General features: G+C 38.4%; 1 protein-coding gene across 1 annotated transcript in view; it reads left to right on the top strand.

Annotated features, from left to right (window-relative positions):
- ENTHD1 (ENTH domain containing 1) overlaps positions 1-18,530 on the top strand; it is a 96,527-nt gene that overhangs the window by 26,961 nt on the left and 51,036 nt on the right. The window contains exon 3 of the mRNA XM_008705539.1: positions 10,758-10,876. Within this exon, the coding sequence (XP_008703761.1) occupies positions 10,758-10,876 (119 nt within the window). The remainder of the gene's footprint in view (positions 1-10,757; positions 10,877-18,530) is intronic.

Raw genomic sequence — 18,530 nt, 5'->3', positions numbered from 1 at the left:
CCAACCCTCAACTTTTAAAAGTAAATGTGCATGATAAACTTGAAAGGATTAACACCAAAAGAAGAGAAGTAGAGTGCATAAATTCCAAAGTAGTGAAAAAATAGGATGAGAAAATAAAAGTTTATAAAGAGCAAGAAGCATAGGGGCGCCTGGATAGCTCAGTCTGTTAAGTGTCTGCCTACGGCTCAGGTCATGATCTCAGGGTCCTGGAATCGAGGCCCACATTGGGCTCCCTGCACTACAGGGATGTTGCTTCTCCCTCTCCCTCTGCCTGCCACTCCCCCTGCTTGTGTGCACTCTCTTTCTTTCTTTCAGTCAAATAAATAAATAAAATCTTAAAAAAAAAAAAAAAGAAGCATAGATAAAGTGGGATAGATGGAAATAAGAAAGGTAAAATGTTAGAAATAAGTCCAAATATATTAATAATCATGATAAATAACAGTGGATTAAGCTCATCTTAAGGCAGGGATCATCAAATTGGGGAAAAAGAAGTCCAGATATATGTGGCACACATAAGTCCACATAAAGGTTAAAAGCAAATGGGTGGAAAAAAACCAGACATATACTAAAGAAAACTGGTGTAGCTATATTAATATCAGATAAAGTAGAATTTATTTATTTTTTTTTTAAAGATTTTATTTATTTATGTGACAGAGAGACAGCAGCGAGAGAGGGAACACAAGCAGGGGGAGTGGGAGAGGAAGAAGCAGGCTCCTCCCAGCAGAGGAGCCCGATGTGGGACTCGATCCCGGAACGCCGGGATCACGCCCTGAGCCGAAGGCAGACGCTTAACGACTGAGCCACCCAGGCGCCCCAGATAAGGTAGAATTTAAAGCCAAAAGCATTATTAAGGATAATGATAATAGGCTTAAATCCCCAGGAAGACATAACATTTCTAAATGTGAGTATACTGAATAAAATAACTTCAAAGTACATAGAGCAGAAAATGGTAGAACTATAGGAAGAGATTGAAGCATATCCCATTATAGTAATGATTTTAAAGTCTCTCTCTTAATTATTGATAGGTCAAGTAAGTAAAACATCTTTTTAAAATATGGATTTTATAATTGATTATAAAGTCTTAACATTTCAAAACCTCTATATTACACAGACCACTTTTTCTAGCAAAAATGTAATTAAGTTTGAATTTTAAAAAAGTAAATTTAATTTTTCAGACACTTAAATGTGGAAGTACTCCTTTTAGAATCAGGTAGAAAAATATGTTCCCATTCTCCTTGCTTCTGTTCAGCTTTATACTGTCCCTAACCAATCACAGTAAAATAAGAGAAATTGAAAGGAAAAGTATAGAAATGGAAGAAAAATGTATTTGCAGGTGATAGGATCTACACATAGAAAACTTGAAAGGATCTACAGACATATTAGAAATAGAGTTTTAGCAAGATGGCTGACTATAATATCAAAATATGTAAATCAAATTATCTTTTTATTATCAGCACCAAGCAGTAAACATAATTTTTTAAAAATACCATTTATAATAGCAAAAAATCATTATCTACTTAAGGATAAATCTTAAAAAAAGATGTACAAGACCTGTACACTGAAAATTATAACACTTAAATGAAATACATTAAAGATGACCTATATCAATAGAATGATATTCATGTTTGTTTATAGAAATACTCAAAAATGTAAATATCAGTTCTCTCCAAATTGCACAAATTTAGTGGAGGTTTTCCTCAAGCTTGGTACTATGGCCATTTGAAGCCAGATAATTCTTTGTTGTGGGGACTGTCCTGTGCAGTGTAGGACATTTAGCATTATCCCTGGCCTCTACCCACCAGATGCTATTAATACACATCCCTTCCTGTTGTGAGAACCCAAACTGTCTGCAGACATTATCAGATGTTCCCTGAGGGCCAAAATTGCCCCCAGTTGAGAACCACTGATTCAGAGCAATTATAATCAAAGTCCAAAAAGGATCTTAAAAATTGAATTTGATGGGCTGATTCCCAAATTTATCTGGAAGAATCAAAAGGTCAAGAATATCCAAAACATTCCTGAAGAAGAAAAAGTGGAGGGCTTGCCTTTCTGGATGACATGACTAAAGCAGGAGTCATCACGACAGTGTGGTATGGACGGAGGAGGGATAGGCGCGTGCGCCAACGGAACAAACTAGATGCCAGCAAACAGACCTGTGCAGCGGGGTTATCGTCGTATATGACAGAGGTGGTGTTCCACATTGGTGGGGGGAAGATGGGCTACTTCATACATAATGCTGGGGCAATTATTTATTCATTTTGAAAAAAGTGAAATTGGGTCTCTACCTCATATGCACAAAAACAATTTCTAGAGGAATTCAAGACTTAAAGGAGAAAAAAAAAAAGACATCAAAATGTTTAGGAGAAAATAAAGGAGAATATCTTTTTTACATTGGGATAGGGAAGGATTTCTTAAACGTAACCGAAAAAGTGCCAAGTATTAAAAAAGCATTTGTAAGTTTAACTCTTGTGGTAGGGAGTATTCTGAGAATAAGCCCCAATGACTTTGTCTTTATGTAATCCCTTCCCCTTTGAGAGGTGGGCATTACAGGTTGTGAATGGGAAGCGTTCTCACTCCCATGATTATGTTACATTATATGTCAAAACAGCCATCAAAAAGAATGAAATCTTGCCATTTGCAACGACGTGGATGGAACTAGAGGGTATTTTGCTAAACGAAATAAGTCAATCAGAGAACGACAAATATATGACTTCACTCATGTGGAATTTAAGAAACAAAACAGATGAACATAGGGGAAGGGAAGGAAAAATAAAATTAGATAAAATCAGAGAGGGAGACAAACTATAAGCGACAAGTCTTAACTATAACAAACTGAGGGTTGTTGGAGGGAAGATGGGTGGGGGATGGGGTAACTGGGTGATGGGCATTAAGGAGGGCACTTGATGTAACGAGCACTGGTGTTATATGCAACTGATGAATCACTAAATTCTACCTCTGAAACGAATAATAACTATATGTTAATTAATTTATTTTAAATAAATAATAAATAAATATAAAAATAATGGATATTCTTTGTTTACTGGTGTAAAACGCTTACCATTTTATAGTCATTTTCAATTAAACTTTCTAATAAAGTCACTTAAACATTCAAAAAAAAAAAAAAAGGGAATATCCAGGTGGGCTTAATCCAATCATACATGCCCTTTAAAAGCAGAGTTTTCCCCAGCTGGCGGCAGAAGACGAAGTCACAGATTTCAAGTCTGAGAAGGATTTGATGCACCCTTACTGGCTTGAAAATGGAGTAATAAGGAATGCGAGTGGCTTCTAGAAGCTGAGAGTGAGCCCTGGTTGCCAGCCAGCAAGGAAATGGAGACCTCAGTCCTACAACCACAAGGAAACCAAATTCTGCCAACAGCCTGAATGATCTTGGAAGTGGATTGCTCCTCACAGTCTTCAGAGAAGAGTCCAGCTTGGCTGACACCTTGATTTTGGCCTTGTGAGACCCAAAGCAGAGGACCCGGTCAAACCTGCCTGGACTGCCGAGCTATACAACTGTGGCATAATATAATGGGCGTTGTTTTAAGCCACTAAGTTTGTTGTAATTTTTGGCAGCAATAGAAAACTTCTAAAACTATATTAAATTTAAGAATCGTCTCTTTGTTAAAAAACACCCTATAAGAAGTGAAGAAGATAGTCCCAAACTAGGAGAAAAATTTCTAACATATGTAAGTGACAAAGGATTATCCAGAATATATAAAGAATTTCTGCAAATCAGTGAGAAAAGGACAGCCCAACGGAAAAAATAGGAAGGAGATATGGAAAGCATTTCCTAAAAAAAGAGGAGGAAACATGTAAGGCCAAGAAACATTTTTTTTAAATGCTCAACCTTGTATTGTTATATAGTAGCAACAATTCTAAAATGAAATATATGAAAATACACAATTTACAATAACTTCCAGAACCATCTAATGCCATATTGTGAGGAACATCCTTCTGTTCCTTAAAGTACATTCTCTTGTACATTTGGAGTCTATTTTTTGCATATTCCTCTCTCGCTCTCTCGCTTCCCCCTCCCTTCCTCCTCCTCTTTTCCCCCTGGACTGTGATCGTGTAGTTGCCTGTTCTCTTCCCCTCTTGCTGACGCTTAGACAGCTCTCACCAGGCACTGTGTTTTGAAGGCAGTAACGAGTAAGGGTTAATCTCTTGGGTCCTCGCACCTTGTTGACTGGACTTGAATCCTGACTCAGGCTGTGTGGACTGTGTGCCCTTGGACATGCAAGCCTTTGTGCCACAATTTCATCTTCTGTAAAATGGGGAGATACGGTTTCTATCACAGGGTTGTCGTAAGAAGTAAAAGAGGTGATGTAGGACGGCACCGTCATATTCGGCAGCTACTGGCTCAGATACACTTAGTGATTTCTTGACTCCTCCCACCATGTCTGAGACCAGTTTGTTTTCTTCACCAAGTTGCAGTTTGTGTGCTGTTTCTTATTTTATCCATTTTTCTGCGGCCATGAGGAATGGGAGCCTTGGGGGCCATATGCGATCTTGTTTGGAATACCTGGACTCTGCTCCGTCCTCTGAGCCTTTTGTACGGGGTCCTGCCCATCCTGTCCAGCTAGGAAATGTGTCCTGCTGCCCTGGGGTGGGGAGATGCTCTTGAACTTCCGATCATCCACCCCATTCAGTGTGAAACTGTAGCTTTCCCTTCCGTTAAAGCGCCAGCATCTGTATTTACGCACTCTGGTACACCTCTTTTTTCCCCTTTACCAATTTCCACCTTTTCTCAGTCATAAGGAGTGAGAAGAGGATTGTCTGCTCAGTTCCCCTTGTTCCAGACGTGTGGATAGTGATGAGAAATCTCAGAATCTTATCACCTCATCGCTATCACATTTGGGGGATAGGGGATACTTTCCTTGGCCCCCAGTCATTTTCCGTTTAAAATTTTTTAGATTTTTAAACTTAAATTTAAAATGTTAGATTGCCGTTGTAAACTTTTTTGGATTAGTTTTGACTTTTTAAAAAATTTCTTTTACATTTTTTAATTTCTTAGATTTTCAGTGATGGAAATGTGTGTTTTGCAGGTAGTAAAGATGTGTTGCAGTTTCCATGTACTGTCTTAACCTAGGAGCCAGCCCCTGAATACTTACTTAATCCTGCCTGTGTAGTGACTGTATGCGCCTCGTCTCCGGCTGAGCACTTAACACAGTCTGTGCGTTTTCCTGTTCCCTGTTATTCTTAAGTCAGAACTACTGGCAGTGTCTCAAATTTCCTATGCTATTGTTAGCAAAACACAGAAATAAAATTGCCTCAACTCCCTTTTTAAGATCTCCTACAACAGAGGTCTGTCCTTTCTCACCTTTTCTTTTCTTTTTTTTTTTTTTTTTAAAGATTTTATTTATTCATTCGACAGAGATAGAGACAGCCAGCGAGAGAGGGAACACAAGCAGGGGCAGTGGGAGAGGAAGAAGCAGGCTCATAGCAGAGGAGCCTGATGTGGGGCTCGATCCCATAACACCGGGATCACGCCCTGAGCCGAAGGCAGACGCTTAACCGCTGTGCCACCCAGGCGCCCCCTTTCTCACCTTTTCTTATCTATTTAAAATTTAATTTTTAAAGTTGCTTAAACATCTCTACTTTCTTATTCTTTTGTTTTGTTTTGTTTTCGTTGGGGGGAGAAAGGCTTTTCTCCACTAATCTCAAAATTCATCTTTCAAAAAAGATTTACAGGGCTCACACTCTACCTCCAGGCCCTCCGCAGCATTTCTCAGAAGTAAATAGGAGTGTAAAGATGGTGTCTATGGTGAACGTTGTGGTGCCCCCCAGACCCCCCCTTCAGGATCAAGGCACTCGTTCCCTTGGCTGCTGGGAGGGTAGGCCAGTGAGGAATCTCAGCTCAGTCCTTGTCTGGGAATTCCCAACAGTTGAAGAGAACCTCTTGGCCCAATGTCACAGCCCCTTCCTGAGGGAAACAATATCCAGTGACCTGTGGTTGTGGCTGGGCTGCTCCCTTGCTTCAAGGCAGGACAACTGTGAAGAGCCAGCCCAGCTCCATAGCTCCTGGTAGCATCCGTCACGGCCTCTGCTGCAGCCATATTACAGATCAGTTTCTCCCTTGGCCCAGTCCTGCCTTCCACGCTCCTCACCGGTCTTGTTCCAGAGAGTACTGCCTAATGGATCTCCCTTATACAAAAATGAACCTTGGGATTGGTTTCCTGGGGAACCCAACCTATGACAGTGGCTTTTCCTCAAGGTTTAAAATATAGGAGTATCATAATATGTGTATGTCCGTGAAGAAAGAGAATTATATAGCAAATGGAACAAAATGTTAACAATTGGTAAACCTGGATAAAGAGTATATGGGAGTTCTGTGTACTATTCTTGCAGCAATATTTCCATAAGTTTGAAATTATTACAAAATGGAAGTTTAAAAAATTAGGACAAATTTCAATTACTTGAAGATGCTTAAGTGCATTTATGCTCTAAGACAGTGAAGTTGTTAAGGTTCCAAACTCGTGATTCTGCACAAGTTAGATATAAAGATAATCACCATGAGACTTCCATATCTTATCAGTTCATTAGCCCACAGAGTATTTTCTTTGGTGGATGCATTTTCTTTTTAAAGCTGATTTGGTTAAGTAAATGATTTAATTTATTTACACTACACCTGAAAGGACCCTATACATAGCAACAGTATCTATTAGGTACTGTATAATAAGTGGAGCAGTTTGGGAATTTACCAAATTTGTGCTGCATTTCATTCCAAAGTGTGCTCTTGCCTTGTTAATGTCTGACGGTTTGAATGTCAGTTTGGTATCTCCTCTAAGAAACAAACACAGGGTCTGTAGTTCTGCTCTGCAGTATTATCTGAGTTGTACAGGCTCTGTGAAATCTACAGCCTCTCTCTCGATGGTTTCCTCCCGGCATCTCCAGCCTTGGTATCTAACCTCTCATCTTCGAATGACCCGATAGCATCACTACCTCAGCGCCTTCACTTTTCCCTTTGGGGTTTCACATTTGCACACGAGTCCTTCTGGCTTGGGACTTCACCATCTCAACTGATAAATAGCTTATGATACCAAAAGGACTTCATTTCCACCAAGAAACTGAACGTGTGCTCTCCCCTTCCATTTGCTTGTGAAAATCCAGAAATAAATCTTGTGTAATCGCCTAATTTAATTAAGGACACCTCACTTCCAGTGTTGTGCTGATGCTAAAAAAAAGTCTCAGATGAATTTCCATAGACTCACTTTGTGCTAACTGCCTCCTTCTTGCCCCTAGAAGATTATTTAATACAGGTTTAGAATATTTTAGCTATTCTAGCCTAAAATATGTCTCTAAATACTCAAGATATTTTTTTCTTTCACAGTTCTTGCTATCCTTCAGTTTTCCTCACACTTCACTTCAAAGTTGACTTCCTGCAATTGTTATTAATCTATCTCTGTGATGTCTAAACCTAAGTCCTTATCACTCCAAGGATAATTTTGTTGCCGAATACTCAAAGCGTGATCATAAAGGTAGTTCCTGATGAATCACATGAAAGTACATAGATGATCTAAGCCTCAAGCCACTACTGTTTGCCAGTATTCATTATAAAATCTCCAGGCCCCAAAATAAGCTCATTTTAATTATTCATTTTCATGTGACATTAGGAGAAGATGAAAAGTTAGAGCCATGATTGCGAAGTTCTTATTCTTTCTTCCGTGTCTTTGGCATATATCAGATTCGCTCCTCTTGCCCACATAGTACCTTCTACTTGGGATAATTTCTCATTCTACATTTATCAGGATCCTAGCCCTCCTTCAAAGCCTTGTTCGAATTTGACTTCCTATTTGAGGCACTTTGTGATTACTCTGGTGCGCACCGTTTTTTCCCTCCTTAGAATGTTTATTCCTAAAGTAACATAATTTAAGAAAGTTTGCATGGTCTTGTTTTCCTCTGATTGTTTCCCTTAAGTCTGTGTGTCAGTCTTATCTCCCGAGTCAGGCTGTAAACTTTCTGAAGGCGAGGACTACCAGGTCTTATACCATAGGTTTTCAAGCTATTTTCCTTGCATAGCCCCTAAAATTATTTGAAAAATTACATCCCTCCTGATGCATTTTTAGGTTGACATGTGAAATTGTATCCTAAGTCCCTGCAAAGGACATAATTCAAAATATTGACATTAAGGATAAAAGAAAACAAAATGAAACAGTTCCATGAGACTTTTAAGCACTAAGCACTGTGTGACTGCTACCTGCAGCCATTCATTTGAAAGAACACAGTCTTTAACCGTTGGAAGCTTTACATCATGTAATTCCCTTTTCTCCTTGAAGTCATATTTCCACTCCACATCCCTCACAGGATTTCATCAGAATAGAAAGTATTTTGATGCCTGAAAGTGTTCTCTACATCAAACATGTATATAAATTGAAATTGTTTTTCTACATTTTCTAGGACCAGAGGCTTTTTTTTAAGTGGTAAAATATTCTTTCTAGATTGATTTATCATTACAATTACTTTTAGCACACAATTGATCAAAACCAAAACCACATAAGTGTATTATAAATTTTTATAAACACATTAAACATAAAGAATACCATTTTATTGGAAATACATGTTTCTATGAGATACATGGACCTGCTTGTTTACCCACCTATGAATACTACTTATTGCTGGAAATAAGCAGGGTTCAGCATAAATTCTGTTTCTCTTTTACATTTTTATGGATGGAAATGCTGAGACTTATTCACGTAAAATTGTAGGTGGGAATAGAAGGTGTTTTATTATAGCAGTGTCAGTTCTATGAATTCCTTTTAAGTAATATTCCAGACTTATATAGTAATTTATTATAAAAATGGTTTCATGTCTTGTCAGCTTTTGACTTGATTAGGTCTGTCTTCAGTGTTGTTGAAAGCAAAGAATTGGAAACAACCCACTTAGAAAAAGATTTGTTGAACAGTCATTAGGAGTAATGGACTTTCTCAATTTCTGGGAATAACATCAAAAAAACCTTTACTAAAATTTATCAGATGATTATTAATTATTGCCAGTTACATTTTAACCCAATATACTCAAAGTGTGAAAAAGAAAAACATTAATTGCTTTATACCTGTCAGTATAATAATTCTCTAGATAATCATTTTATTGTTTCATATGCTTTAACTATGAACTATGTTGCAGCAACTCTTCAGAACTACAGATTTGGTTCATCCCATTTTTGGAAAATAATGACCATATTTACCTAGTTGGCAAAGCCGGCCCTTGTTGTCAAAACGGTCTGCCAAATCAGATTTCAACTTTCTTTCAGAAAACATCTTTATTCAAATAAGCATCACTGTGGTTGTGCTCACATTCCTAAGGGAGATGGCTAAGGCATGGAGCCTGGTCCTAAGTCTGTTGCATTGATGAAATAAGGTGCCCTGTCTCCCGTGTGGTGCTTTCCTTCTGTCCTCTCGCAGGACCCCTCCTCAGAAATGATGCGTTCTTAGACAACAGCTGGGGGATGAAAAGCACAGGACATTAAATGAAACTTGTCAACTGTTCTGCTCCTCCATACTGTAGTATATCTGAGTACCAAACATCCCAGTATGGACCAAAATACCCTGTTATTTATGCCATGCTTTGCCATTAAGAGAAATATGTGTAAAACAAGACAAATTTTGGAGCTTTCTTTGGATTTTTCCTGCATTGATTGAAGGAGGCTTCCCTATACCAGTGTTTTCTACTATTGTTTGGCATTTAGCGGTTCTTATGCTCACAGCATAAAGGAAGATGACCATAATAAGATGGGTAGAGGATGGGTCTTTCTTTGTCAAGTGGAGGAAATCGGTTAGGAGAGAGGAAGAGGGAAGAACAAGCCTGATGCTGCCACACAGTCGCATTCTCAGGCAGATCAGTTTTTGGAAAGAGTGTATATAAAAGCGGCAGATGTCGGCATTGATTCCTTTAAAACTATCTGTGCCCACCTAGCCCTTGGGAAGCCTACCCCAGTGGTGTGCAAACACCAGTTTGAAGATAGCTTTCTTACACTTCTTATTGTACCCAATAATATGCTGAGAGATAGTGCTATTACTTCGTTTACACAGTAACTCAGATAGAAAGGAGGGGCGCCTGGCTGGCTCAGTCGGGTAAGCATCTAACTCTTGATTTCGGCTCAGGTCATGATCTCAGGGTTCTGAGATCAAGCCTCACGATGGGCTCCACACTGGGTGTAGAGCCTGCTCGGGATTCTCTCTCTCCCTCTCCCTTTGCCCCTCCCCCCCCAGGAAAAAAAAAAGAGGAAAATGGCAACTACAAAACCATTACATTCAGTAAAAACATACAAGCAGAAATCTCTGTTTTCACTAGCATTTCTCTTATGTTTAAATTTTTTAAAATTTTGTTTAAAAGTGCATTCTCATCATACAACCTATACCTCATACATGTGAATACAGGAGATCCACACTGCCGTTATAGAGTTCTTTTAAATATTAATTAGAATAATTCTAGTTGTCATTCCTCCTTTGCTAAGGGTAATTTTCAGACTATAGTTTTCTACACTGTATTGTGCCTTATTTTTAAAAAGATGTTTCAAATAATAAAGCATACAATAAAATTGTTGATGGGAGAAAAGGCTAGAATCAAAGGTGTATTTTTAAATTGGCCTGAATTTGTCAATTATTGTAAAGGGATATATTAAAGTGACCATCAGTGGATGATGTGTATGTGGCAGACAGAATGGATCTTCAGAAGTAATTAACTCAAAAATTGTGATCTAATGTAAACACATTACTATTTTTTGCCTAAGTGAAATCTTAGCTTTATGTTGTTGACAGAAAACACTTCCAAGGCAGGATCGAAACAAGAGCAGTGCCAAGATACTCAGTTGCCTTGTGGAAATGTGTTGTCCCAGGAAACACTACCAGTCAAGATTAATGCTTGGAAATCCACAGAGGTAAGTCACTTGTGGCAGTTTTCCTGTTGCTGCTGTAACAAGTTACCACCCAGCCAGTGTCTTAAATCAGCACCAGTGCGCTGTTTTACAGTTCTGTGGGTTACAAGTCCGACGCGGCTCTCCTGGGCTAACATCAAGGTGTCTGGCTGCAGGCTGCATTCCTTTCTGGAGGCCCCGAGGGGAGAATTTGTTTCCTTGTCCTTCCCAGCTTCAGCTTCCTGTGTTCTAAGGGAAATGGTGCTTGTCTTTGAAATTTGTTTTTGTTGTCTTTTGTTACACAGTTTTAAATAAGAATAAGATTAGATTATCAAAGTTTTCCTTTATAGCTGATGCTTTTAAAAACATCTTATTTAAGAAATTCTTTTTATCCTAATATAATAAAGATCCCTTATTTTTTCTTCTAAATGAAATTTTTGTGCCCTCTAGAATTTTACTGTATAGTATGAAATAGGGGTTTTATTGGGGTGCCTGGGTGGCTCAGTCATTGGGTGGCTTGGTCATTAGGCGTCTGCCTTTGGCTCAGGTCATGGTCATGGGAAGAAGCCCTGCATCTGTTCCCCGCCACCCCTCGGCTGGGAGCCTGCTTCTCCCTCTCCCCTGCCTGCTGCTTCCCCTACTTGTGCTCTCTCTCTGTGTCAAGTAAATAAGTAAAATCTTAAAAAAAAAAAAAAAAGTAGGGGTTTTATTGTCTTTGTACCCCTGTGGATAAACAATATTTAATTTATTGAACAGTCCATCTTTCTCTCCTCCTCTAAAAAAACCTTTTTATTGTGAAATAAAATTACAGACTTGGAGGAAGCTGCAGAAATAGTACAGAGTCCCACGTACCGAGTATCCAGCATCCCCCCTGCTGGCATCTTCTATGACCGTTAGTACAATATCGAGACAAGGAGATGGCCGTCCGTATGTCACTGCTGACTGTCTACAGACCTTGTTCAGTTTCCAAATTTTCCAAATTTTCAATTCAGTGAATACTGAATTTTTTAACTCCCCTTTGTGTGTGTGTGTGGGGGGGGGAAGTTTCCTATGCAATTTTATTCCAAGTATAGATTCAGGTAACCAGCACCAAAATCAAGATACAGAAATGTTATGTCCACACAAAAGAGGTCTCTCATGCTATCCACCCCATCTCTTCCCCACCCCCAAACCACCTCATCCCCTGACAACCAGTAATCTTTTCTCCATCTCTATAGTTTTATTATTTCTAGAATGTTATGTAAATGGAGATAGACAATATGTAGCCTTTTGAGATAAGTTTTTCTTTTTTTCTTCCCACTCAGCATAATACTCTTGAGATCCATTCAGGTTGTGAAGTTTTCATATCTCTGGGATAAATGTCTAAGGGTGTGATTGCTGGGGTGTGTGGCAAGTGCATACTAAATTTGGTAAAAAAAATTGTCAAACTGTGTTCTAGAGTGGCTCTAACATTTTACATTCCCACCAGCAGTGTATGAGAGATCCAGTTTCTCTGCACCCTCACCAGCTTTTGCCATTACCGTTTTTATTTTAGCTGTTTGAATAGCTGTGTGGTGATATCTCATTGTGGTTTTAATTTGTGTTTCCCAAGTGGCTAACGATGTCGAGCCTTTTTTCATGTGCTCATTTGTACCATCATAACTTCTCTTTGGTAAAATACATGTTCAGGTCTTTTGTCCATTTTCTAATTGGACTGCTTACTACCACTGAGTTTTGAGAGTTCTTTGTATGTTCTGGATACCATTGTGTTTCTATTCATGCTCTCATCCATGAAGATACTCATCTTGTTTCTGAGCATGACCTGTGTCTTTAACTTTCACATTTGTATTTGCTCTGTCGTTGCTGTGGGGGCAGGGGGGGGAAGGATGGTATCCCCAAAGTGTGGAAATCTGTTCCACTCAAAACTATTTGCAATTATCTCATTCACTCATTTGTTTTTCTGTTTTATGTGTGCTTCTTGTTCTAAGGAAAGCTGCTTGAGCATAGAAACCATTTTAGTCTTATTCATTACTCAATCTTCATTTGCCAAATATTTGTTAATGAAGAAATGACTGAATACTAGACACTCCATATGAACCTCCTTCTCTCCCTTTCTTGTGAAAGAGGCTTGTTTGGTCTCCTGCTTGGAGAGCTTTTTTAGTGTTCCCTGCCACCGTTCCTATGAGAGTGGCTGGAATTATTTATCGACCTTCTGTTCCCAACCCTTTTCCTGAACCCAGTTAGGTACTGGATTTACCCGATTTTCTAGCAGCTCGGTAAAGTATTTAAAATTAAAATTTCACTGTTCCTTAATTGCATAGTAGCCCACAGACTGAAAATATGTAGGTTACGATGTGGGAAACAAAGGCAGGAGAAAAATTATTTAATTCTTTATTAGTTACAGCCCGTTGACAAGACCTTGAAACAGGCAGAGTGACATTCCTCTGCCTAGATGTTAATAATTGCCAAGGGCCAAAGGTAATCTTAGCCCAACCTCCAGGACCCTGTAAGTCTACTTTAAGATATAAAAATTCCTTTGGAAACTTCCTTTACCTCTACCCTCCCCCCCATACATGTTGGCAATCACCCTCCAAGCATAGGACCCACCGATATACATCTGAAGGGTGTTGTGACTGAGGGTTTACTAAACAATAATAAATGACCTTTCCCAACAATAGTTAATCCACGCAGGATCCTGGAAACCTTGCTTCCAAAATACCTGGGAGGCTTACACTATCCCTAACCCCCTCCCAACTTGAAAGTATAAAATCGGCCACTCCTCACGACCCCAGTGCAGCCCTTTCCGCCCACTGGCGATGTTCCCCATGCTTTAATAAAACCACCTTTTTGCACCAAATACATCTCAGGGTTTCCTTCTTGGCTGTTGGCTTCAAACCCTAACGTCTTTCCTGTATCAGATTAGTTTAAAAGATATGACATTAAGTCAAAATGATTTTTAAATTTGAGATCAGTTTTATTTGCTGCTGCTGGCTTTTAGGGGAGAAAACAGAGTTGAATAATCTTATATGCTTTGGACCCTAACAAAGGCATAAAATGCCACCGAGCTTTTTGTATCAGTCTTCAAATTCTCATTATTATTGTTTTTTCTTACTTGAGAGGAACCCACCGTAATTGATTTGTATCATTCAGCATCTTATATCAGTTAGCAAAAAATGGTGCCCTTCTCTCAAAAGAAGTTTAAAGCTGGATTTTCCTTTTTCGGTGCCTTACTACCGTATCATGGCATGATTCCATCATTCTGTTGACAAGCATCTCCTCTTATTACTGTCAGGAACATTTGATGCAGCCCAGTATGTCCTCTTCAGAAATCTGCTTTTGTGGCAGAAGACAACACCTACCAAGCTGAACAGTCAAATCTAATTGTTGTTGCCAAATGTACTACATCTACGTTAAAATCCTCATGTTCTTAATAAGAATGAAATAGAAATACTGTCGATTGCTTAGGCAGATGAGGGGTGCTGAAAATAGCTTTTCAAAACTTTAAATAGAAACCCCTTTATTCTCTTTCCACAAATGAAAGAATGATCTAAAAGCAGTAAACAAAATTCTTAACAGAATAGGGCTTTCAGAAGCAGAACAGTGCTTGCCTGTGGTACTTCCCAAACTAAGAAAAGCCTGCAAATGTATGACACTTAGACTCGGATATGTTTTCTCTCTGCCTATTGTCCAGAGTCTTTATTATCAAATTTGCTAATTAATAAGGTTGTATGTAGCTTTTCACCACCTCGAAAGACCTTCCTCTTTTCCTGTTTGAGGAGATTCAACAATAAGGGTTATGATTTTTTTTTTTTTGTCACAGTTGTTTCTATAGCAACAGATAGGGATGCTACGAATTGGTTCACACAAAATTAAAGCTGACCAAAGCCTTCAGTCTAGTTGTGAGTTGCTAAATTGCTAGTGATGGAAGATAAATGTTTATTTCCTATTGCCTCTGTTTATTATTTTGCTAAATGAAGAGTAAACAGTTTTTATCCTCGGGCTTATTAGCATATCGTTTATTATATTTGCAAAAATCTGAACTCATCAAAGCTGTTAGGGAAATGGAAATCATACCTATTCTAATCATGCTAATCCATCATCCCTGTACTCCTTTCTGCGTCATTACTTCATGCTTAAAAGTCCTTTTTATTTTCATGTTTGTATTTTTATTCTTTTTAAGTTGGAAGATAATTATGGGGAAAAGTTTAAACAATAAGAAAGGGTAAAGAGTGAAAAACGAAGTTTGTTCTTACTTCTCTATACATCTTCTGTTCCTTTCCTCAGAGGCATCCATTCCTAACTAGGTTCTTAGAGATTTGGGAGGGCAATTTTCTGTGTCCATACATTTCTTTTACCTAAAGGGTAAAATGTTCAGTATGTACTGCTCTGCAGCGTGGTTTGAACTAAGCAATACATATTGGACATCTTTTTATGTAATCGGTGCAGTCATTTAATGTATATTGCCTCAAATCTTTTTTCACTAAACTGTAGATTATGGATACCTTTCTCCATCAGTATGTATACCTGCTGTATTCTTGATGCATGAATGAATCTTCATTTATTTCGCCACCCCCTGTTGGTAATCATTTAGGCATATTTTTATGTTTTTGTCTATTGAAAGCAATATTGTAATAACCGCTCTGATACATATTTTTATATGATGCTGTCCCGGAAGTGGAATCACCCAAAGGTTATATTTATTTTTCTTTTGGAAAAGTCCTCCTAAATTGTCCTCCCCAAAGTTGCATCAGTTTACATCCACCAAAAATGTATCCCCTCATCTTCGCAAATCCTAAGGATTATCATCTTGTACATTTTTGTCAGCCTGAGAGGTGGGAGTTTATTTTACTTTCTTCCATGATAATTATAGGTCAGATTAGAACAACTTTGCATGCATTTATTGGGAATTTGTGTTTCTTTTTCCTTATTAACTCTATTCATGTCCTTTTCTCATTTTTTCTCTTTGGTTTCTCATCTTTTTCTTACCAGGTTCCAAGAGCTATTTGGCTTTTAAATGATTACCCCATTGTCTGCTGCTTTAACTGTCTATTCATTTTCAGTTTTTCATTTGATTTTTTACTTTATTTATGGCTTCTTTTTTTTTTCTTCTTTTTCTTTTTGGCCTTTGTGAAGGGAAAACACACTGCTCTTCCTTTGTTTCTTTTTTCCTCTCACACTGTGGTCACACTTCACTTCTGACAGCAGAGATGTGGGCTTTCCACACACCAAGCTATTCTCTGCTACACCAGCTGGGTGTCCTGCCATTCAACTCAATTCTGACACTCTCTACCTGAAGATAGCATCAGATTTCACAGGCTGAGTGCTCAGTCCCCAAAACTCCCTTTCCCCCACCTCCCATTTCAGATGCCAATTGCAAGTCCCGGGTTGTCACCTGTACTTCTGACCTACCACGAGAAATTGGGGTTCCCAATCATCAGAACTCATGGAAATATTTACTTACAGTTACTGGTTTATTATATAATAAAGGATATGAGAAAAGATGCAGGTGAATTGCCAAATGAAGAAATGCCCAGGACGAAGCCAAAAAGTTTCCCAAGTGCAAGAGTTTCTGTCCCCATGGATTTGGGCTATGTCACCCTCCTGGCATGTATGTGTATTCACCAACCCAAAAAGCTCAGTAAACCCCAGACATTTGAGATTTTTATGGTGGCTTCATCACATAGGCATGATTGATCATTTACTCCATCTCTGGTATCTCTCCCCTTCCAGGAGGATAGGATGTGGGGCTGAAAGGCCCAGGCTTCTAATCATGGCTTGCTCTTTCTGGTGACCAGTCCCCATCCTGAAGCTATCTAGGAGCCCACCAAGAGTCACCTCATAGAACAAAAGACACTCTCATCTCCCTGAAAATTCCAACGGATTTAGGAACTTTGTGTCAGAAAAGGGAGTCAAAGACCAAATATTAGAACAAAAGATGCTCCTAGTGCTTTTATCACTTAGGAAATTATAAGAGTTTAGGAGCTCTGTGCCAGGAACCATGGACAAAAACCAAATATATATTTATTATAAATCGCAATATCACAGCCTTAAAGAAGTCTTCAATTTTTATTAAAAAGTAATTAAAATTGCCTTTCCATTATGGCTTCTAGATTTTAAATCATTCTTAGACCTTCGGTAATCTAAGATTTTATTAAATATCACCCTGACCTTTTTTTTTTTTTAAGATTTATGTAAATACATAAAGGGGGGGGGGACACAGAGAAAGAGTGAGAGAGTCCCAAGCAGGCTGTGTGCATGGCTTGATCTCATGACCCCAAGGTCAGAACCTGAGCCAAAACCAACAGTTGGACACTTAATACCAAGAGTCGAATGCTTAATTGACTGTACCACCCAGGCACCCCACCCTGGTTTTTTATCTTAAAAAGCTATTTTTTAGATCAGTTTTAGACTCACAGCAGAAGAGAGTGGAAAGCAGGAAGCTTTCCCATATACACTATGCGTACCCCCACCTGCTCTGCTCCATATGACCTCCCCCACTATTACCAACCACACCAGAGTGGTCATTTGTTATAATCAGTGAACCTAAATCAATGCTCATGACCATCCAAAGACCATAGTGTACATTAGGGTTCACTCTTGGTGTTGTGTATTCTCTGGGTTTTGACAAATGTATAATGTTACATATCTACCATTATAGTATCACAGAGAATAATTTCATTGTACTAAAAATCCTCTGTGCTCCATCTATTCGTTCCTCTTCCTGCTAACCCCTGGCAACCACTGATCCTTTTACTGTCTCCTTAGTTTTGCCTTTTCCAAAGTCATATGGTTGGAACAGTATGTAGCCTTTACAGATTGGCTTCTTTCCTTTAGTAATACACAGTTAAGATTCCTGTAGGTTGCTGTATGGCTTGATGGCTCATTTCTTTTTAACACTGAATAATAAGCCATTGTCTGGATATAAAGATTATTAACCCAGTCACCTCCTGAAAGACATCTTGATTGCTCCCAACGTTTGGCAATTATGAATAAAGCTACTGTGAACAATTGTATGTAGGTTTTTGTGTGGACGTAAGTTTTCAACTCCTTTGTGTAAATACCAAGGGGTGCCATTGCTAGGTTGTGTGATAAGCATATGTTTAGTTTTGTAAAAAACTACCCTACTTCTTTTATGCTTTGCTTTAAAAAATATATTTAAGTGTTATCCATCAAGAATTTATTTGATGAATGGAGAGTGGTCAAGATCCACCTTTTAAATTTTATTTTTACAAATGATAATCTGTTGTCTCAATGTCATTTGTTGAACAATCCATCTTTTCCCCATTGACTTGAATTGTAGTTTCTATTACATAATAAATTCCCATTTATGCTTAGGTCCATTCTTGGATTTTCCATTTGTTTATATTAAAGATGTACCATTTTAAAGATCAGCTATAACATTAAAAATAAAAAGAAGAGGTTACTCATAAAGGGAAAGAGGGGAACAAGGTGGAGAAGCTAGATTTCTTTGATTATACCATGTTTTTAGATTTGTCATTGGAATCCTGGAAATATTTTTGCATAATTATAAAACAAGATTATACTAAAGAAGGTAATCCTTTAAAATGTAAAATGAAATTAAACAAATATTCCTTGCATTCAGTTGGTGTTTATATTCTAAGATGTTGTCATTTTTGACCCGAGATTGTTGTGAGTATAATGTGAAATGAATCAAATGTGATACTCTTAATTGTATCAT

This window comes from Ursus maritimus, unplaced genomic scaffold, assembly GCF_017311325.1.
Source record: "Ursus maritimus isolate PB19 unplaced genomic scaffold, ASM1731132v1 scaffold_21, whole genome shotgun sequence".
Lineage (NCBI taxonomy): Eukaryota > Metazoa > Chordata > Mammalia > Carnivora > Ursidae > Ursus > Ursus maritimus.
Note: the sequence above shows the minus strand (reverse complement) of the source record. Positions and strands in the feature narration are given on the sequence as shown.